A 23523-nucleotide genomic window follows, 5' to 3' on the forward strand; every position below is an offset into this window, starting at 1 on the left:
TCCGTACGTTTCTATATTCAACAGTTGACTCAACGGTGAGAGAACAACGTTTCTAAATGGACCGTTGAGTTCTCCGTTGAGACTAGTGACGTCAGCGCTGTTTCACCGTTGAGCTCAACGGTCTCAACGACCTGAAAGACCGTTGAGTAGTCAACAAACTAACATGGCGGCTTCCACGAAAAAGTAAATTTCGCTTATAGAAACTATCCATTCGCTGCTGTGGATGCTGTAATAGCGAACAGATTAATGAACAATCTGTATATGATAAAACATGTGATTGCACGATTATGTTGGATAATTTGGTCAATATTGAAGTATTAAGATTTTTTCATTTGTCCAAAATTGATTATGACCAATATTTGGCCTTCTAAGTCTTCCTAATGATATAAATATTCAAGAAATTAATTAAAATTATTAAAGGAAGACCCATTATACAAGAAAATGATGCAGATATGGGTTCATTTGAATAAAAGGATTTATTTGAATAATGGTTAAGCGAGTTACTTTAATTATTTAGCAAAACAGTCACAATCACCACCTTCTCGTTACTTAAGTCAGCCATCTTGAAAAGCGACCTCTCAACGAAAGCATTTCTTTTTTCTGCAAAACATGACATTAAGCAGCAGATACCTGTACATTAATAGAATTAATCTATAGATGTAGTTAATAACTCTATTAATATTTACAAATATAAACATTTTTACAAGACCTGATACATTACAATAAAGCTACAAGAGTGAACAAAAGGAACAAGGTTTAAAGGAAACAGAAAATATAATTTATAAAAATTTGAATTATACTGTTACTTGCCATATAAAATTTAAAGAATTCAGTGATTCTATTTTGAATTTAAGAATTAAATGAAATAAAAAATGAAGCGTTCTGCTTAACATTTTGCATCAATGTGTTAACCTTAACATATCTGTTTAAGCAAATGTGCATATAAATGTGTTAAGGCTGATTTATAGCCTAATGGCAGCATGGTGTTTCAAGGTTATTAGCCATTATTAGAGTTGATAAAAACATTGTTCAATTTATAGTCAAACTGGCCAGTAGCTAGCTTGGTACAGTCTGGTGCTAGCATTAAATGTCAAAGGTCAGATATCATTCAACTTTGGAATTGTTTGCTAGACCAGAAGTGGTGCATCTATAATTCAACATCTATTAGAGGACAGACTGTTGACTTTTATTTCTGTTAAAATGTTGATTTCCAAACACTAGTTAATTTGTAATTACCAATTTGTTGCATCATGTCATTTACAAGTTACCTTATAAAATATGATCTTGTTTCTAGTAACAGAAACAAGTGTATCTGTAGCAAATATGTATAAATAATATGTAGTTGGCATCAGATAAGGTGCAGTGCCAGAGAACAGAATATTTATTCATAGAAAAATAATACAAAGTAATAATAATAGTGTTTATTGGTAATATCTTATTAAAATACTCTTACACAGGATACAATGTATTTCACAGTATTTTTTAATCTTTTGCATATACTTGTCAAAGCTTGGTTGCATACAATTATTTTTCAGTTGACGATTTACCTTTCTATTAATGAAATTTATCTTCAACCCTAATTTTCTTTGTAGAACTTGTCATTTTATCACCTGTCAAATATTCAGCATTTTTTCCCTCTAAATTTTGGACTTTTTTGTGACTGAACATTTGGTCTGTTCAATCTATGTCAGATATATCATTATTATAATGGTTAATTATGTCAGATTTTATCTGAGTTGTTAGAGTTATCTTGTAGGTTGTGCTAAGAATTTTCTGTTTCATATGCCAGTTACAAGATAACTCTAATAGAGTTTTTGGCAAAAATAAGCTTTTATTACAAATTTGACTATTGCATACAATAATGTGCATAACTGGAAATTGCATTTGAGAGCAGTTTACTTAATGACACACTGAAAATATATTTATGACTGTTGATCTTTAATAGAAATTTAAAAAATATCATTTAAAATGTAGGTTGGTGCCAAAACAGTAGCTCTGGTTGATTTGCTATTGTCACTTGGAGCAAGTGAACTACATCATTTCAGTGGAACGTTGTGTTGGATGAACATTGGTGTCTTGTATTGTGCAAATCTGCACACAATACAGAAACTGATGGATAACAACAGCCAGTACTGTTAATGTCATGTTATGCTGGGTGTTCTAAACATAATTTTACATGCAAAACTTACAGTATATGGATGCGACAGGTGACCACTTTCAATATCTTCTATGATGGTGATGCCAATGGTTGGCTTCTGTTTATTGCTGTATTATTCTATGTTTCTGCAAAAATATGGACCAGAGCTACTTTTTTGTGTGTGAATCTATGTTTATTATATTTTTTGATGATTAATTTATACATCAGTATATTAATGTTTTCAATTATTGTATTCCAGGTGATATCTAATCTTGCCCACAGCATCATATATACTTTGCTTTCTGGATTATTATCTCATTTTGAAATTAACACATTAGGAAAAATTCAGGTATATCTTCTTCAAAAGTTATTTTAAAGTTTTTAATCAAGCAATACAAATAGATTCTGTTATCAGACCATATATAATGTGGCTAAATTATTAAAATAATGTAATAAGAATCTGGTTGTATTATTTGATTGTTAACATATATCTTGTTTAGTTTTATATGTAATAATATTATTGAAATTTAATGCACATATGACATAATAGATCCTGTAAATTGGTTTTTATCTGTAAACATTGACTAATATTTTAATATGATGTAGTTTTATGAATTTCATGATTAATAATAGGTTTATATTAAAGATATACAGTAGAGCATCGATTATCTGACTCAATTGGGGACTCAGGTTGGTCGGATAACTGAAAAATCGGATAATCGAAAAGAATGAAAAAAATACATTATTAGTATAGTATATTAGTATATCGCTATTAACCAACTTTGAGTTGAATTTTCATCAATGTTAAGCCTAACAAATTCTTTAAAAAAATAATAATCGTCACTATTGTATCATTAAAAATTATTTTTAAATTATTTTATTGATCACAAAACAAACAACCATTCATAATTAGAAAATTAAGTCTCGTTTAAATACTGGCCTCCCTTCAATGGTCAAGCCAGTATTGCCAGCTAAAACATGCAAAAATTTAACAAAAATAATATTAAAGTAGCCAAGACATAGCCAAATATTGTAGTGCCACATCACTAGCGGACATTTGAAATTTGCGGACTAGGGACTAGAACGGTCGGTTAAACGATGTGACGGTTAATCGTGGGTCAGATAATCGATGCTCTACTGTATTAGATATATACATGCAGCCATATGGATGTATAGTATATACATAGAGATGTAAGAATGATTACACATAATCAATCTATATAAATTTTATTTACAGTTGAGAGCTAGTAATATTTATAATACAAAAACAATTACAGAATATTTTATGTAATTGATAGTTACTAAAATACACTTTAAAATACATTAGAAAATGATATATCTCTCTCATAATCTGAAATAAATACATTAATTAATGAAACTCAGTTTGGCACACATCTAATGCTCTATGTACAGGCAGTTGCTTACAATTTAATACAGTTTAGTTGCCTAAATTTAGTACATATAATTTATATAATTTAGTATAAAATTAGTACATATATTGTGATAAATTTAAATATTATTTCTTACAATATTTGAAAATATATTTGGGTTTATGTAGAAAATAAAAACAATGATAATATTTTACAGCATTTATGCCAGTTAGCTGAATCTATGTTAAAATATTCAAACATAGCAGATGATTTTTGGAAAAAAGTAAGTGTATATTTATTAATATGTTTATTTGATTGAATTATATATATATATTAAAAGTTTGTAATTTATTAGGGACTTGATAGTGGGCTTGGAATTTTAATGACTGCTGTAATGGATATGTTTCCTTTAGAATTTAATCTGTTGATCAAATTGTGTACTGCTCTTAGTCAAGCTGGAGAAAACAGTAGTAGAAAGGTCAGTAAGATTAATAATAATTTTAATTAGATTTTTAATAACATTTAATAATATAAATAATAATAAAAATACAAATTAAAGAAAAGTGTGAAATATTTTAACACAAATATATAAAAAATAATATTTCAAATTTCATTAAAAATTACTGGGCTGCAATTTGAAAAAATTGTATACTTATAAATTCCCACTGATGTCCTCCGTCGTTTCTTAAACTTGAGAATGGAGTTAGATGAAAGCCAAGCACAGATATGGAAAGATTAGGAGCAAGAGGCCCCCGATTAACTATATACAAATTTCCGATAGAAACCAGAAGTCTGGTTATTTCAGTTCAAAAATTTTTCTCTGAAAGGAGTTAGATGGATGACCAGCATGACTCTATTATTAACAGGCCTTGGAATCACTCACTTTTCTCAATTGTACTCACTTTTTTGCTAACCACAGCACATGATAGTTTGGTGCAGTTTTTGGGCTGTCAGTGTAATTGGGCCATACTTTTTTGAAAATGCTGCTAGTTTGACAGTTACAATGAATGGATTGTGTTATTGAATGATGTTGACTGACTTTTTTTTTTGGCCTAAAATTGATGCTATGGATGCAGACGATGTTTATTTTCAGCAGGACAGCGCCACCTGCCACACAGCTTGTGAAAAAATAGCTCTATTGTGTGAAAAATTTCCTGGATGTGTGATTTCTTGAAATGGTGACTTCAATTGGCCACCGAGATCATACAATTTTACACCATTAGACTTTTTTCTTCGGGGCTACATTAAAGATAAAGTCTACACCAATGCTCCAGCAATGATTCAAGCACTCAAAGACAATAATACAGCTGCTGTTGGTGAAGTACAGCTGCTATTATGTGAAAATGTGATGAAAAATTTCATCAAAAGAATGACTGTTTGTAAAATGAGCCAAGGCAGACATTTGGCAGATATTGTGTTCATTACAAACCTCAGAGTTTGTACTTTGGATTAAAATAAAAATATCACCACTTTTCACAAAAATATTGCATTTTTCTGTTGATTTAAAATGATGCTTCTTGTTGAAAGACCTTTTATAATTATTCCATGTAGTAAGTATTATTTTCATAAAATGTGTGATTTTTTTTATTTGTGAAATATCCATTTTTTAATCTCTTCTCTTATGCTGATTATAAGTTTGCATTAATTGAGACTAAAAAAGTAAACGAAAATGTAAATTCATATTTACACACAAAATTTACCTAATAAATTAAAAGATTCAAAGTGTTGTAAAAAGTACAACACATGATTGCTTACTGGAAAAATTTTCACACTCTTCCCAAAGTTAACAATGTTGTAATGATGTTGCTATTTATTCATTTGCAGGAAAAAGTTCCTTGTTATTTATGAAATCATTAATAAAATATTATTTTACTTATACTATTTGAAATCTGTTTATTTCAGATTTATTAATTTATTTTGAATTCAATATTTACATATTTCAAAGCAGTTAAAAAGTAAAAAAATAAACAGTTTCTGATCATGATAGATATCCTAGTGTAGCCAAATTAGTGAAATCAGTCAGCATTGATCCTCTCTCATGACAATATTGATTTGGAATGGGGATTTTCAATTTCAATCATCTTCCTGATAGAGCGTCAATGTCGGAAAGAGTGTTTAAACCAGAAAAAAGTAGAAGAAAGTGAAATACATGCAAAAGGCCAAGTTTTATTAAAAGCAGCAAACAAAAAAAAAAAAAACTGGAGAAGGTCATTAACAGCAAGAACATGAATGAAGTACAGGCAGCACATGTAATGCTTGTTAGTGTTAAAAGTGTTCAAAAGCAAGAGGAACCAAACAGAAGGAAGTTGAAAACATCCAGAATAATATGAATAAAAGAATATCATGACTGATTATTTACAGATGCCAAAGACTTTTTAATTAAGTATTCATGGTTTACTGGAAATACAGTAGCTCCTTGTTATATTGCACTTGTCAGGAGTCAAAGAAAAACCATGCTATAACCAAGTACTAAAAATTCTGGTGCTTATACTAGACAGATTATACATGCTATGCAATCTATATCCTCTATTTTTTCATCAGTAAGTGTTTTTGATATAAAATAAGCTTAGTTTTTCAGTGTTGAACTTTATTCTTGGTTATATCTTATTAATTGACGTTTACTTAAACATATACCACCAATGCCTATTTAGCATTGTTTCTTTAACAATGACATGTAAAGACAAATACTATCGATATAAAAACAAAATATCAGTTACAATTTTATTATACAGCACTATATTTCACAATAAATCACTGTTTAAAAATTCATGCTATTTATGTTTTTCAATAAAAATTATAAATGCTGTAATTGAAAATTTTAAAAAATAAATATGGAACATATAATAAAACATCAAAACTTATAAAATTACAGAGAGTAAAAATTCTCTGAAAAGCAAAATAAAGTTACTACTGTATAAAAACTTTCCCTTCAGAATTAAAGAAATCTTTTCCTTACACATTATGTGGTGACTTGAAATTTCACACATTTATGTGAATTGACAGTAATATGTCAATTCGCATAAATGTGTGAAGTTTTGAATTCACAGAAACTTGTAAATGAGGAGAGGGTATTTAACACCAATAAATAAACAATTTTTAATGTCAAAAGGAAACAAATGACAATTGATATGCCCATCTATTTTGCATATTTAGATCTTGATGAATTTATTGTTTCATCTTCAGTGGTAGTTTCAAGGACAATGGTGGAAATAATATACTGAATTTTATTGCAAATAGAAATTCAATGGTAATTGGTAACTTAAAATTTATTGACGTGAGTGCTTTTAAAATTTGGAGGACCAAAAAAGCTTTATATATCTGAATCCGTGATATAATGAGTGGCTACTGTATTACAGTATATACAGAAATTTTTAAAATATATTTAACCATATCAGAATAAAAAGAAAAAAAGAACATTTACTGCTATTTTGCTGAGTTTTCCTTCCAATTTTTCACTTTGTTTTGTCACTCACTTTTTACCCATGTTTTCTGTATTTCAACTCATTTTTTTAGAGGGAAAAAATGGCACTCTGAGGCCTGTTAACAGAAAAAGTATTACGTACAGGGGCAAGATACTACTAATTTGAAGTGGGCAGCATATATATTAAATTATTTATTTATTTATTATTATAAAGTAAATGCTTAAAAATATAAAAATGTGATATGATTATTTTTTATTTTTTTCACTCCTTACAATCTGAACTTGACTGTAACTGATTTTGGAGACTAAAAGAAGTACTTATTTTTATTTAAAAGGTTATTCAGTTTTTTGAAAAACTACCGGGATACACAGAATATTTGGAAAATAATATGGAGTCAGTAGTTCCAAGAACGTCATCCTGGATACTTTTAGAAGATAAGAAACCATATGGTACAGGTGAGATGAATATTATTGTAAAATATTAATTTTTTCTATTTAGAAATCTGTAAAATTTTGTTTTAATCATATTACTTTTATTTTTATATTGTATTATTGTATTTTTATAAGTATTATTTTACACTCATTATTAAAGGTTGACAAAATTTTAAAAATTTTACACTTGTTTCTGTTAGACTGGTATATACAGGATCTTTCAAAAATAATTCTACCATTGTAATTATATTATTTATTGACAAAAAAAATCTAAAAGACTACACAATAAAAAAGTCTTATGTCTTTCTCATACCTCAGGAAATAACAGTCTTACAGTGGAATTGACCTTTATTTAGAGGTTATTCATCCACCTCAATATGCAAAATATTATAAAACTTCTATCTGGTGATTGCACAAAAAAAAGTATAATATACATTGATAAAATTGCCAGGATGATAATTGTAAATTGACAAAAATGAGCAATTATTTTATGGTCACAATACTGGACTGCAATTTTTAATCATATTTTTAAAATTTATTTCATTTAAAATATATGTTCTCCACCTCAAATTAGCTGTGTCTTGTCCCTGTACATTGTACTTTTCCTTTAGTAATTGAGTTGTGCTGGTCATCTATCTAACACTTTTTGGGGGAAAATTTTTGAATTGAAATAACATGACTTCTGGTAAGTATCAGAAGTTCATATATAGTCAATTGAGGCCTCTTGATTCTAAGGTTTCTATATCTAGTCTTGTCTTTCATCTATCTAACTTCATTGTCGAGATTAAGGAAAGATGGATGGATGACAGTGGAAATTTATAGATCTACATATTTTTCAAATTGCAGCCCAATAAAGATTGACTCTGCGACAATACTGTTATTTCCTGAGGTATGAGAAAGGACACAAGAAGACTTTTTTATTGTGTAGTCTTTTATATTTTTTGTCAATTTACAATCATCTTCCTGGAAATTTTATCATATGCTAATTATTATATGAGAACATTGTAATGTATATTAAAGCATTGGAAAATTGTCCAAGTTTTACTTTGCCCATTACAGTTTCTCAATGTATGCACTGTATGTCAAATGGCACATATCATCAGCATCCAATTGATACTTAAATTCTTTCTGTATTTGCTATGGCATATCCATTGCCATTTCTCTCACAGAGCTACTATTCTGCAGCTCTTAAAGATTATTCATGTTGTATAATGATGAGTGATTCTGTTTCTGCAAACTGCAAAACACCAAATGTTTTCTGTATTACGGAGTTGACATTTTCATTTATGGCACTTCCTAGAAGTACTACACAATCTATTTGCATGCAGATGGGTGAAGAAATTTAGATAGTGGATAAGGGGTGCTGAAATTCTATCTTCCTTTTCTCTGTAAACTTTACAGATATGTTTGAGAATTTCAATACAGCACTTGCACTAAAGAGGATATGAAAATATACATCATTCTGAAATGCACTATAACAAGAAATTAAACAAATAAAGCCATTGTCATTGAAACCTTTTGATGTTAGAAGTGCTGTAATAAAATTCTCAAACTTGTAAATTTTACAGAGAAAAGAAAGAAAGTTATTCTATGAATTGGTATATGTTGCATACTTTTCAGATAATAATTAACTTAATTACAGCAATTTAAAATGATAATGTTCATTTTGGAAGACCCCATATAACTAAATCTTTTCATCTATATTTTACTATATAATTTAGTTATACAGTAAAATATATTTTTAAAAATCCAATTAGGAGGTTGAATTTTTTATGTTTTAAAGTATTTTAAATAATACAGTTTTGAACTCAGTTTTAGCAACATTAGATGTAACGACAAATTTCTTCTGGTTCCATGATTTTACTATGTTACACAATGTTGAAAAAACACAAGAACATAAAATTCAGTTGTAACAGCTTATTTGAAAAACTTGAGTTTTTAAAATTGGGTCACAAATTTATTTAACAAAGAAAATTCTCTAATAGATGTATGATCCATAGGATTGGAGTCCACTGATCTCAATGACTTTTTGGTGTATTACACTTTCTTGTAAGGTTTGCCACAATACAAATTGATGATCGATTTGATAAGATTGCTGAGTTTTAGTTTAGTGTTAAATTGAGTGAAGGAATGTGAATGTATGAATGTGTAAATAATGAATATGTATTTAGGAAAACTTTAGATTTGTATTAGTATTTACTTTAAAAAAATCAGAATTATTATCTTTTATGAAATTTAATAATACTTTACTTTTCAGATGCCTTTATTATTCCTTCACAAACAGAAGGAATCATGTTAACAAATATTCCAAATATTGGTAAGTTATTTAATACTTGAAAATCTTTTGTACTTAATTATGAATGGAAGTTAAAATGATGTAGATAAATTTTGATATGCTTGAATCTTTCACATTATAAGTATCCTTTTCAGGCTTTTACAAAATCTGTAAACTCTCAAATATTTTATTAACAACCATATTTAATATATTTTCTTTCTGCATCTTTATGAATGAATAGAATTGAACTTATGATTATTAACATTTCTGATAAATACAGTAGCTCTCACTACATCGCTCATTCAGATACAGTAGAGCCTCAATTATCCGACCCCCTATCAACCGACCGTCCTAGTCGGCAAATTTCAAATGTCCGCTATTGATGTGGCGCTACAATATTTGCTATGTCTTGGCTACTTTAATATTATTTTTATGTGTTTTAGCTGGCAACACTGGATCAACCATGAAAGGGACCCAGTATTTAAACGATAGATACATCAGATATATTGCACCATCTGGTATAGTGCTCATTTGGTTTGTCTCTATATGCACAACATAATATGACTACTATATTAGGCAAAAGAATCTAATACTAAAGAACTCCTAAATTGGATAACAAATGAACATTGAACAGAAATATATATATATATATATATATATACTAGCGGCAAGGACCCGCTTCGCTGGGTTTTTATTTGTGGGCAAAAAGTAACGATAGTGAAGATTAAGATAATTACATTATAGCCAATCTTACCCGTTTTTACAGAATGCAAGAATTAGGTCCCNATTTTGAACAATCCGGATAATCGAAAATCCAGATAATAGAGGTCCGGATAATGGAGGTTCTACTGTAATTTAATTTAATTCATCAGTGGTGTAATGTAGCAAAAATTAATATAATTATTAATATTAATATGACAGACTTGCTGTTTATCTTTAGACTTGACTTCTTTTGTATATTGTTCTACAAACAAAAAAATAGCACACTCAATGGAAACATTCCAGTATGCATCAAACAGCACATTGGTGTATTGTGACGTACTAAAATATGTTCTGATATTAACGGATGAGTTAGTGCGGTGTTAGTGCATTGTATCCATAGTCTGATGAGTGCAATGTACATTGCACTCATCAGACTATGGATACAATGAGTTCTGATGAAGCAATATGGTGCTTCCAAGATTATAGTATTAACACCATTTTTAATTTTAATCTGTATTAATCCAAAATTGTTTTGATAATATCTGTAAATGATAATATAGTATTGTCTGCTTCTACCATCTTGTTAGGTTGTGTTAAAAGCTTATTAAACTGTTCACCAGTGCATTGGTTGTAGCTGAGACTGATGCATACTGGAATGTACCCAATGTTGAAAGTTACAATAATGTGTAATTAAGTAGCACAAATAACTTATATTTTGTATATTTATTTGATTCTTTCAGTGTGATTCTAGGTTTAAATGTATTTAAAAATTGAAAAACCTTTAAACTTAAATGAATTTATTTTTATTAAATTTATATGTAAATACTTATAGTTGTGTTACACAGCGTATATGAGTAGTAGAGATAATACATACTGTACATTTCTATATTCAATGGTTGACTCAACGGTGAGAGAGCAACATTTCTAAATGGACCATTGAGTTCTCTGTTGAGACTAATGACGTCAGCGCTGTTTCACCATTGAGCTCAACAGTCTCAATGACCTGAAAGACCGTTGGGTATTCAAAAAACTAACATGGCAGCTTCCATGAAAAAAGTAAATTTTGCTTATAGAAACTATCCATTTGCTGCTGTGGATGTTGAAATAGTGGACAGATTAATGAATGATTTGTATATGATAAAACATGTGATTGCACGATTATGTTGGATAATTTGGTCAATATTGAAGTATTAAGATTTTTTCATTTGTCCAAAATTGATTATGACCAATATTTGGCCTTCTAAGTCTTCCTAATGATATAAATATTCAAGAAATTAATTAAAATTATTAAAGGAAGACCCATTATACAAGAAAATGATGCAGATATGGGTTCATTTGAATAAAAGGATTTATTTGAATAATGGTTAAGCGAGTTACTTTAATTATTTAGCAAAACAGTCACAATCACCACCTTCTCGTTACTTAAGTCAGCCATCTTGAAAAGCGACCTCTCAACGAAAGCATTTCTTTTTTCTGCAAAACATGACATTAAGCAGCAGATACCTGTACATTAATAGAATTAATCTATAGATGTAGTTAATAACTCTATTAATATTTACAAATATAAACATTTTTACAAGACCTGATACATTACAATAAAGCTACAAGAGTGAACAAAAGGAACAAGGTTTAAAGGAAACAGAAAATATAATTTATAAAAATTTGAATTATACTGTTACTTGCCATATAAAATTTAAAGAATTCAGTGATTCTATTTTGAATTTAAGAATTAAATGAAATAAAAAATGAAGCGTTCTGCTTAACATTTTGCATCAATGTGTTAACCTTAACATATCTGTTTAAGCAAATGTGCATATAAATGTGTTAAGGCTGATTTATAGCCTAATGGCAGCATGGTGTTTCAAGGTTATTAGCCATTATTAGAGTTGATAAAAACATTGTTCAATTTATAGTCAAACTGGCCAGTAGCTAGCTTGGTACAGTCTGGTGCTAGCATTAAATGTCAAAGGTCAGATATCATTCAACTTTGGAATTGTTTGCTAGACCAGAAGTGGTGCATCTATAATTCAACATCTATTAGAGGACAGACTGTTGACTTTTATTTCTGTTAAAATGTTGATTTCCAAACACTAGTTAATTTGTAATTACCAATTTGTTGCATCATGTCATTTACAAGTTACCTTATAAAATATGATCTTGTTTCTAGTAACAGAAACAAGTGTATCTGTAGCAAATATGTATAAATAATATGTAGTTGGCATCAGATAAGGTGCAGTGCCAGAGAACAGAATATTTATTCATAGAAAAATAATACAAAGTAATAATAATAGTGTTTATTGGTAATATCTTATTAAAATACTCTTACACAGGATACAATGTATTTCACAGTATTTTTTAATCTTTTGCATATACTTGTCAAAGCTTGGTTGCATACAATTATTTTTCAGTTGACGATTTACCTTTCTATTAATGAAATTTATCTTCAACCCTAATTTTCTTTGTAGAACTTGTCATTTTATCACCTGTCAAATATTCAGCATTTTTTCCCTCTAAATTTTGGACTTTTTTGTGACTGAACATTTGGTCTGTTCAATCTATGTCAGATATATCATTATTATAATGGTTAATTATGTCAGATTTTATCTGAGTTGTTAGAGTTATCTTGTAGGTTGTGCTAAGAATTTTCTGTTTCATATGCCAGTTACAAGATAACTCTAATAGAGTTTTTGGCAAAAATAAGCTTTTATTACAAATTTGACTATTGCATACAATAATGTGCATAACTGGAAATTGCATTTGAGAGCAGTTTACTTAATGACACACTGAAAATATATTTATGACTGTTGATCTTTAATAGAAATTTAAAAAATATCATTTAAAATGTAGGTTGGTGCCAAAACAGTAGCTCTGGTTGATTTGCTATTGTCACTTGGAGCAAGTGAACTACATCATTTCAGTGGAACGTTGTGTTGGATGAACATTGGTGTCTTGTATTGTGCAAATCTGCACACAATACAGAAACTGATGGATAACAACAGCCAGTACTGTTAATGTCATGTTATGCTGGGTGTTCTAAACATAATTTTACATGCAAAACTTACAGTATATGGATGCGACAGGTGACCACTTTCAATATCTTCTATGATGGTGATGCCAATGGTTGGCTTCTGTTTATTGCTGTATTATTCTATGTTTCTGCAAAAATATGGACCAGAGCTACTTTTTTGTGTGTGAATCTATGTTTATTATATTTTTTGATGATTAATTTATACATCAGTATATTAATGTTTTCAATTATTGTATTCCAGGTGATATCTAATCTTGCCCACAGCATCATATATACTTTGCTTTCTGGATTATTATCTCATTTTGAAATTAACACATTAGGAAAAATTCAGGTATATCTTCTTCAAAAGTTATTTTAAAGTTTTTAATCAAGCAATACAAATAGATTCTGTTATCAGACCATATATAATGTGGCTAAATTATTAAAATAATGTAATAAGAATCTGGTTGTATTATTTGATTGTTAACATATATCTTGTTTAGTTTTATATGTAATAATATTATTGAAATTTAATGCACATATGACATAATAGATCCTGTAAATTGGTTTTTATCTGTAAACATTGACTAATATTTTAATATGATGTAGTTTTATGAATTTCATGATTAATAATAGGTTTATATTAAAGATATACAGTAGAGCATCGATTATCTGACTCAATTGGGGACTCAGGTTGGTCGGATAACTGAAAAATCGGATAATCGAAAAGAATGAAAAAAATACATTATTAGTATAGTATATTAGTATATCGCTATTAACCAACTTTGAGTTGAATTTTCATCAATGTTAAGCCTAACAAATTCTTTAAAAAAATAATAATCGTCACTATTGTATCATTAAAAATTATTTTAAAATTATTTTATTGCTCACAAAACAAACAACCACTCATAATTAGAAAATTAAGTCTCGTTTAAATACAGTACTGGCCTCCCTTCAATTGTCGAGCCAGTATTGCCAGCTAAAACACCAAAAATAATATTAAAGTAGCCAAGACATAGCCAAATATTGTAGTGCCACATCACTAGCGGACATTTGAAATTTGCGGACTAGGGACTAGAACGGTCGGTTAAACGATGTGACGGTTAATCGTGGGTCAGATAATCGATGCTCTACTGTATTAGATATATACATGCAGCCATATGGATGTATAGTATATACATAGAGATGTAAGAATGATTACACATAATCAATCTATATAAATTTTATTTACAGTTGAGAGCTAGTAATATTTATAATACAAAAACAATTACAGAATATTTTATGTAATTGATAGTTACTAAAATACACTTTAAAATACATTAGAAAATGATATATCTCTCTCATAATCTGAAATAAATACATTAATTAATGAAACTCAGTTTGGCACACATCTAATGCTCTATGTACAGGCAGTTGCTTACAATTTAATACAGTTTAGTTGCCTAAATTTAGTACATATAATTTATATAATTTAGTATAAAATTAGTACATATATTGTGATAAATTTAAATATTATTTCTTACAATATTTGAAAATATATTTGGGTTTATGTAGAAAATAAAAACAATGATAATATTTTACAGCATTTATGCCAGTTAGCTGAATCTATGTTAAAATATTCAAACATAGCAGATGATTTTTGGAAAAAAGTAAGTGTATATTTATTAATATGTTTATTTGATTGAATTATATATATATATTAAAAGTTTGTAATTTATTAGGGACTTGATAGTGGGCTTGGAATTTTAATGACTGCTGTAATGGATATGTTTCCTTTAGAATTTAATCTGTTGATCAAATTGTGTACTGCTCTTAGTCAAGCTGGAGAAAACAGTAGTAGAAAGGTCAGTAAGATTAATAATAATTTTAATTAGATTTTTAATAACATTTAATAATATAAATAATAATAAAAATACAAATTAAAGAAAAGTGTGAAATATTTTAACACAAATATATAAAAAATAATATTTCAAATTTCATTAAAAATTACTGGGCTGCAATTTGAAAAAATTGTATACTTATAAATTCCCACTGATGTCCTCCGTCGTTTCTTAAACTTGAGAATGGAGTTAGATGAAAGCCAAGCACAGATATGGAAAGATTAGGAGCAAGAGGCCCCCGATTAACTATATACAAATTTCCGATAGAAACCAGAAGTCTGGTTATTTCAGTTCAAAAATTTTTCTCTGAAAGGAGTTAGATGGATGACCAGCATGACTCTATTATTAACAGGCCTTGGAATCACTCACTTTTCTCAATTGTACTCACTTTTTTGCTAACCACAGCACATGATAGTTTGGTGCAGTTTTTGGGCTGTCAGTGTAATTGGGCCATACTTTTTTGAAAATGCTGCTAGTTTGACAGTTACAATGAATGGATTGTGTTATTGAATGATGTTGACTGACTTTTTTTTTTGGCCTAAAATTGATGCTATGGATGCAGACGATGTTTATTTTCAGCAGGACAGCGCCACCTGCCACACAGCTTGTGAAAAAATAGCTCTATTGTGTGAAAAATTTCCTGGATGTGTGATTTCTTGAAATGGTGACTTCAATTGGCCACCGAGATCATACAATTTTACACCATTAGACTTTTTTCTTCGGGGCTACATTAAAGATAAAGTCTACACCAATGCTCCAGCAATGATTCAAGCACTCAAAGACAATAATACAGCTGCTGTTGGTGAAGTACAGCTGCTATTATGTGAAAATGTGATGAAAAATTTCATCAAAAGAATGACTGTTTGTAAAATGAGCCAAGGCAGACATTTGGCAGATATTGTGTTCATTACAAACCTCAGAGTTTGTACTTTGGATTAAAATAAAAATATCACCACTTTTCACAAAAATATTGCATTTTTCTGTTGATTTAAAATGATGCTTCTTGTTGAAAGACCTTTTATAATTATTCCATGTAGTAAGTATTATTTTCATAAAATGTGTGATTTTTTTATTTGTGAAATATCCATTTTTTAATCTCTTCTCTTATGCTGATTATAAGTTTGCATTAATTGAGACTAAAAAAGTAAACGAAAATGTAAATTCATATTTACACACAAAATTTACCTAATAAATTAAAAGATTCAAAGTGTTGTAAAAAGTACAACACATGATTGCTTACTGGAAAAATTTTCACACTCTTCCCAAAGTTAACAATGTTGTAATGATGTTGCTATTTATTCATTTGCAGGAAAAAGTTCCTTGTTATTTATGAAATCATTAATAAAATATTATTTTACTTATACTATTTGAAATCTGTTTATTTCAGATTTATTAATTTATTTTGAATTCAATATTTACATATTTCAAAGCAGTTAAAAAGTAAAAAAATAAACAGTTTCTGATCATGATAGATATCCTAGTGTAGCCAAATTAGTGAAATCAGTCAGCATTGATCCTCTCTCATGACAATATTGATTTGGAATGGGGATTTTCAATTTCAATCATCTTCCTGATAGAGCGTCAATGTCGGAAAGAGTGTTTAAACCAGAAAAAAGTAGAAGAAAGTGAAATACATGCAAAAGGCCAAGTTTTATTAAAAGCAGCAAACAAAAAAAAAAAAAACTGGAGAAGGTCATTAACAGCAAGAACATGAATGAAGTACAGGCAGCACATGTAATGCTTGTTAGTGTTAAAAGTGTTCAAAAGCAAGAGGAACCAAACAGAAGGAAGTTGAAAACATCCAGAATAATATGAATAAAAGAATATCATGACTGATTATTTACAGATGCCAAAGACTTTTTAATTAAGTATTCATGGTTTACTGGAAATACAGTAGCTCCTTGTTATATTGCACTTGTCAGGAGTCAAAGAAAAACCATGCTATAACCAAGTACTAAAAATTCTGGTGCTTATACTAGACAGATTATACATGCTATGCAATCTATATCCTCTATTTTTTCATCAGTAAGTGTTTTTGATATAAAATAAGCTTAGTTTTTCAGTGTTGAACTTTATTCTTGGTTATATCTTATTAATTGACGTTTACTTAAACATATACCACCAATGCCTATTTAGCATTGTTTCTTTAACAATGACATGTAAAGACAAATACTATCGATATAAAAACAAAATATCAGTTACAATTTTATTATACAGCACTATATTTCACAATAAATCACTGTTTAAAAATTCATGCTATTTATGTTTTTCAATAAAAATTATAAATGCTGTAATTGAAAATTTTAAAAAATAAATATGGAACATATAATAAAACATCAAAACTTATAAAATTACAGAGAGTAAAAATTCTCTGAAAAGCAAAATAAAGTTACTACTGTATAAAAACTTTCCCTTCAGAATTAAAGAAATCTTTTCCTTACACATTATGTGGTGACTTGAAATTTCACACATTTATGTGAATTGACAGTAATATGTCAATTCGCATAAATGTGTGAAGTTTTGAATTCACAGAAACTTGTAAATGAGGAGAGGGTATTTAACACCAATAAATAAACAATTTTTAATGTCAAAAGGAAACAAATGACAATTGATATGCCCATCTATTTTGCATATTTAGATCTTGATGAATTTATTGTTTCATCTTCAGTGGTAGTTTCAAGGACAATGGTGGAAATAATATACTGAATTTTATTGCAAATAGAAATTCAATGGTAATTGGTAACTTAAAATTTATTGACGTGAGTGCTTTTAAAATTTGGAGGACCAAAAAAGCTTTATATATCTGAATCCGTGATATAATGAGTGGCTACTGTATTACAGTATATACAGAAATTTTTAAAATATATTTAACCATATCAGAATAAAAAGAAAAAAAGAACATTTACTGCTATTTTGCTGAGTTTTCCTTCCAATTTTTCACTTTGTTTTGTCACTCACTTTTTACCCATGTTTTCTGTATTTCAACTCATTTTTTTAGAGGGAAAAAATGGCACTCTGAGGCCTGTTAACAGAAAAAGTATTACGTACAGGGGCAAGATACTACTAATTTGAAGTGGGCAGCATATATATTAAATTATTTATTTATTTATTATTATAAAGTAAATGCTTAAAAATATAAAAATGTGATATGATTATTTTTTATTTTTTTCACTCCTTACAATCTGAACTTGACTGTAACTGATTTTGGAGACTAAAAGAAGTACTTATTTTTATTTAAAAGGTTATTCAGTTTTTTGAAAAACTACCGGGATACACAGAATATTTGGAAAATAATATGGAGTCAGTAGTTCCAAGAACGTCATCCTGGATACTTTTAGAAGATAAGAAACCATATGGTACAGGTGAGATGAATATTATTGTAAAATATTAATTTTTTCTATTTAGAAATCTGTAAAATTTTGTTTTAATCATATTACTTTTATTTTTATATTGTATTATTGTATTTTTATAAGTATTATTTTACACTCATTATTAAAGGTTGACAAAATTTTAAAAATTTTACACTTGTTTCTGTTAGACTGGTATATACAGGATCTTTCAAAAATAATTCTACCATTGTAATTATATTATTTATTGACAAAAAAAATCTAAAAGACTACACAATAAAAAAGTCTTATGTCTTTCTCATACCTCAGGAAATAACAGTCTTACAGTGGAATTGACCTTTATTTAGAGGTTATTCATCCACCTCAATATGCAAAATATTATAAAACTTCTATCTGGTGATTGCACAAAAAAAAGTATAATATACATTGATAAAATTGCCAGGATGATAATTGTAAATTGACAAAAATGAGCAATTATTTTATGGTCACAATACTGGACTGCAATTTTTAATCATATTTTTAAAATTTATTTCATTTAAAATATATGTTCTCCACCTCAAATTAGCTGTGTCTTGTCCCTGTACATTGTACTTTTCCTTTAGTAATTGAGTTGTGCTGGTCATCTATCTAACACTTTTTGGGGGAAAATTTTTGAATTGAAATAACATGACTTCTGGTAAGTATCAGAAGTTCATATATAGTCAATTGAGGCCTCTTGATTCTAAGGTTTCTATATCTAGTCTTGTCTTTCATCTATCTAACTTCATTGTCGAGATTAAGGAAAGATGGATGGATGACAGTGGAAATTTATAGATCTACATATTTTTCAAATTGCAGCCCAATAAAGATTGACTCTGCGACAATACTGTTATTTCCTGAGGTATGAGAAAGGACACAAGAAGACTTTTTTATTGTGTAGTCTTTTATATTTTTTGTCAATTTACAATCATCTTCCTGGAAATTTTATCATATGCTAATTATTATATGAGAACATTGTAATGTATATTAAAGCATTGGAAAATTGTCCAAGTTTTACTTTGCCCATTACAGTTTCTCAATGTATGCNCAGTTGTTCGATGGATGACTACCATAAATGGTTGGCAGATCTGCTTATGCGAAATACATACAAAGCTACAAGAAGTATCTCTCGGAGCAGGTAAAGAAAAGTTTAATTTTCATTATAAGAATTATTTCAAGAAATTTTAAAGTTGATTGTCTGTTGAAATATAGGCTATGTCATGCAACAATCGATACAACGTATTGTGGATATTGCAGAGCTCACTTTTTCTATCTTAGAATCTGATCCCTCTTCTCGATTTCAATTAGTTCACATTACCAATGAATTTTATGTCGTTTTATTAAGGTAATTACAAATTAATCTTAAGTCAATCTTTGTTGAACTATAACAAATTTGTTTTATAAAACATACATTTCAGATATTCTGTATTACCTAATCCTTCAATTGATTTGCTGACAAGATGTTTAAATATAATAAGAAATTTAGCAAAGAGCAACCCAGAAGAAACTTTGCAGAGATGTTTATCTATTAATTTCTTACCCTACATGGTTGAAACATCGCAAAACATTCCTAAACTGGCAAGGTAAATAATGTTAAGGATTTAGCTTTAACATGTCTTCCATGGATTTAATATTATGAGTTTAAATTATTATAGTGGTCTATATATGAACAACAATATTTTGGGACAACTGATTGTTGCTGTAGAATGTGTTACGGGACAATATTCACTACTGTTGGCTTTCTTGAAATTATTTAATGAAGTAGCAAAGGTAAGAAGGCAGTAGCTTTCTGTTAATTTCATGTTTTGCAAAATCAAAATTGTTACCAGACTGGAAAACAACAAATTAAAGTTGTGTTCGCTCAAATATAAGATGACCCCTTATTTAAGAATTTAAGAAAGAATTTATCTTGGAAGCAATATTGATACATACAAATTGCATGTCTGCATATTCGTGTTTGTCAATTTTTATTTACAACTGTACAAAATAGATAGCATTCAGTTAATTACACTAACCAAACAGTAATTTTGTTTGGAGTTTTTATGCTTGTTATTCATCATCATATTATCTGAAGATTAAATAAAATTATTATTGTAACATTAAGTAATTCTCTGCATACAGATTATTGCAGGATAATTTTTAATTATTTCTTGATTACTATTATTTTTACAAGACCATATTTGAGTTATTACAAATAATCTACAACTATTTTTTATAACTGCTATTCTTACAAGACTATAGAAATTAGGGTTTCTCATTTCCTGATCCTTTACCATTTTCTCAAAATCCCAAGACAAGCAATCTGTTTCCCCAGAATTCTGGGATATAATTAATTATTTTTAAGATATAAAATAAATCTTGAAATCAAATGATGTAATTATTTTAAATTTTTTAAGTAATTTAATACATCCTGCAACCTCCAAAATAATAATATTACTAATGCTGTGTAAAATATGTATTAAAAATTACCTTTGAATTACATAGNTACCGGTGAGTCTGGAATATTTCAAATTTCATTAAAAATTACTGGGCTGCAATTTGAAAAAATTGTATACTTATAAATTCCCACTGATGTCCTCCGTCGTTTCTTAAACTTGAGAATGGAGTTAGATGAAAGCCAAGCACAGATATGGAAAGATTAGGAGCAAGAGGCCCCCGATTAACTATATACAAATTTCCGATAGAAACCAGAAGTCTGGTTATTTCAGTTCAAAAATTTTTCTCTGAAAGGAGTTAGATGGATGACCAGCATGACTCTATTATTAACAGGCCTTGGAATCACTCACTTTTCTCAATTGTACTCACTTTTTTGCTAACCACAGCACATGATAGTTTGGTGCAGTTTTTGGGCTGTCAGTGTAATTGGGCCATACTTTTTTGAAAATGCTGCTAGTTTGACAGTTACAATGAATGGATTGTGTTATTGAATGATGTTGACTGACTTTTTTTTTTGGCCTAAAATTGATGCTATGGATGCAGACGATGTTTATTTTCAGCAGGACAGCGCCACCTGCCACACAGCTTGTGAAAAAATAGCTCTATTGTGTGAAAAATTTCCTGGATGTGTGATTTCTTGAAATGGTGACTTCAATTGGCCACCGAGATCATACAATTTTACACCATTAGACTTTTTTCTTCGGGGCTACATTAAAGATAAAGTCTACACCAATGCTCCAGCAATGATTCAAGCACTCAAAGACAATAATACAGCTGCTGTTGGTGAAGTACAGCTGCTATTATGTGAAAATGTGATGAAAAATTTCATCAAAAGAATGACTGTTTGTAAAATGAGCCAAGGCAGACATTTGGCAGATATTGTGTTCATTACAAACCTCAGAGTTTGTACTTTGGATTAAAATAAAAATATCACCACTTTTCACAAAAATATTGCATTTTTCTGTTGATTTAAAATGATGCTTCTTGTTGAAAGACCTTTTATAATTATTCCATGTAGTAAGTATTATTTTCATAAAATGTGTGATTTTTTTATTTGTGAAATATCCATTTTTTAATCTCTTCTCTTATGCTGATTATAAGTTTGCATTAATTGAGACTAAAAAAGTAAACGAAAATGTAAATTCATATTTACACACAAAATTTACCTAATAAATTAAAAGATTCAAAGTGTTGTAAAAAGTACAACACATGATTGCTTACTGGAAAAATTTTCACACTCTTCCCAAAGTTAACAATGTTGTAATGATGTTGCTATTTATTCATTTGCAGGAAAAAGTTCCTTGTTATTTATGAAATCATTAATAAAATATTATTTTACTTATACTATTTGAAATCTGTTTATTTCAGATTTATTAATTTATTTTGAATTCAATATTTACATATTTCAAAGCAGTTAAAAAGTAAAAAAATAAACAGTTTCTGATCATGATAGATATCCTAGTGTAGCCAAATTAGTGAAATCAGTCAGCATTGATCCTCTCTCATGACAATATTGATTTGGAATGGGGATTTTCAATTTCAATCATCTTCCTGATAGAGCGTCAATGTCGGAAAGAGTGTTTAAACCAGAAAAAAGTAGAAGAAAGTGAAATACATGCAAAAGGCCAAGTTTTATTAAAAGCAGCAAACAAAAAAAAAAAAAACTGGAGAAGGTCATTAACAGCAAGAACATGAATGAAGTACAGGCAGCACATGTAATGCTTGTTAGTGTTAAAAGTGTTCAAAAGCAAGAGGAACCAAACAGAAGGAAGTTGAAAACATCCAGAATAATATGAATAAAAGAATATCATGACTGATTATTTACAGATGCCAAAGACTTTTTAATTAAGTATTCATGGTTTACTGGAAATACAGTAGCTCCTTGTTATATTGCACTTGTCAGGAGTCAAAGAAAAACCATGCTATAACCAAGTACTAAAAATTCTGGTGCTTATACTAGACAGATTATACATGCTATGCAATCTATATCCTCTATTTTTTCATCAGTAAGTGTTTTTGATATAAAATAAGCTTAGTTTTTCAGTGTTGAACTTTATTCTTGGTTATATCTTATTAATTGACGTTTACTTAAACATATACCACCAATGCCTATTTAGCATTGTTTCTTTAACAATGACATGTAAAGACAAATACTATCGATATAAAAACAAAATATCAGTTACAATTTTATTATACAGCACTATATTTCACAATAAATCACTGTTTAAAAATTCATGCTATTTATGTTTTTCAATAAAAATTATAAATGCTGTAATTGAAAATTTTAAAAAATAAATATGGAACATATAATAAAACATCAAAACTTATAAAATTACAGAGAGTAAAAATTCTCTGAAAAGCAAAATAAAGTTACTACTGTATAAAAACTTTCCCTTCAGAATTAAAGAAATCTTTTCCTTACACATTATGTGGTGACTTGAAATTTCACACATTTATGTGAATTGACAGTAATATGTCAATTCGCATAAATGTGTGAA

The 23523-nt window shown here is 28.7% G+C and overlaps 3 protein-coding genes across 3 annotated transcripts in view; all 3 read left to right on the top strand.

The window, feature by feature from the left end:
* LOC111622991 (nucleoporin NUP188 homolog) overlaps positions 1-23523 on the top strand; it is a 139325-nt gene that overhangs the window by 88523 nt on the left and 27279 nt on the right. The window contains exons 19-32 of the mRNA XM_023365470.1: positions 2397-2486; positions 3725-3790; positions 3863-3985; positions 7264-7384; positions 9618-9677; positions 11380-11483; positions 13607-13696; positions 14928-14993; positions 15066-15188; positions 18466-18586; positions 19641-19727; positions 19802-19934; positions 20008-20172; positions 20245-20359. Coding sequence (XP_023221238.1) covers positions 2397-2486; positions 3725-3790; positions 3863-3985; positions 7264-7384; positions 9618-9677; positions 11380-11483; positions 13607-13696; positions 14928-14993; positions 15066-15188; positions 18466-18586; positions 19641-19727; positions 19802-19934; positions 20008-20172; positions 20245-20359 — 1464 coding nt within the window. The remainder of the gene's footprint in view (positions 1-2396; positions 2487-3724; positions 3791-3862; positions 3986-7263; positions 7385-9617; positions 9678-11379; positions 11484-13606; positions 13697-14927; positions 14994-15065; positions 15189-18465; positions 18587-19640; positions 19728-19801; positions 19935-20007; positions 20173-20244; positions 20360-23523) is intronic.
* Positions 13148-18685, top strand: LOC111622981 (nucleoporin NUP188 homolog). The gene is made up of 4 exons (XM_023365460.1): positions 13148-13696; positions 14928-14993; positions 15066-15188; positions 18466-18685. The coding sequence occupies exons 1-4, from the start codon at positions 13349-13351 to the stop codon at positions 18613-18615; spliced, it is 687 nt and encodes a 228-aa protein (XP_023221228.1). The 5' UTR covers positions 13148-13348; the 3' UTR covers positions 18616-18685.
* LOC111622982 (nucleoporin NUP188 homolog) lies at positions 19644-20626 on the top strand. The gene is made up of 4 exons (XM_023365461.1): positions 19644-19727; positions 19802-19934; positions 20008-20172; positions 20245-20626. Exons 1-4 carry the CDS (start codon positions 19652-19654, stop codon positions 20372-20374), a joined length of 504 nt encoding a protein of 167 aa, XP_023221229.1. The 5' UTR covers positions 19644-19651; the 3' UTR covers positions 20375-20626.

Source organism: Centruroides sculpturatus, unplaced genomic scaffold (assembly GCF_000671375.1).
Source record: "Centruroides sculpturatus isolate CEXI.00-Female unplaced genomic scaffold, Cexi_2.0 scaffold289, whole genome shotgun sequence".
Taxonomy (NCBI): Eukaryota; Metazoa; Arthropoda; class Arachnida; order Scorpiones; family Buthidae; genus Centruroides; species Centruroides sculpturatus.

Excerpts from the sequence above, each read along its gene's own strand:
- LOC111622981 (XM_023365460.1), top strand. The coding sequence starts at position 13,349 with ATGTCATGTTATGCTGGGTGTTCTAAACATAATTTTACATGCAAAACT. Across the intron at positions 13,697-14,927 it reads ACACATTAGGAAAAATTCAG|CATTTATGCCAGTTAGCTGA; the intron begins GTATATCTTCTT and ends AATATTTTACAG. Across the intron at positions 15,189-18,465 it reads GAGAAAACAGTAGTAGAAAG|GTTATTCAGTTTTTTGAAAA; the intron begins GTCAGTAAGATT and ends TTTATTTAAAAG.
- LOC111622982 (XM_023365461.1), top strand. The coding sequence starts at position 19,652 with ATGACTACCATAAATGGTTGGCAGATCTGCTTATGCGAAATACATACA. Across the intron at positions 19,728-19,801 it reads AGAAGTATCTCTCGGAGCAG|GCTATGTCATGCAACAATCG; the intron begins GTAAAGAAAAGT and ends GTTGAAATATAG. Across the intron at positions 19,935-20,007 it reads TTTTATGTCGTTTTATTAAG|ATATTCTGTATTACCTAATC; the intron begins GTAATTACAAAT and ends CATACATTTCAG.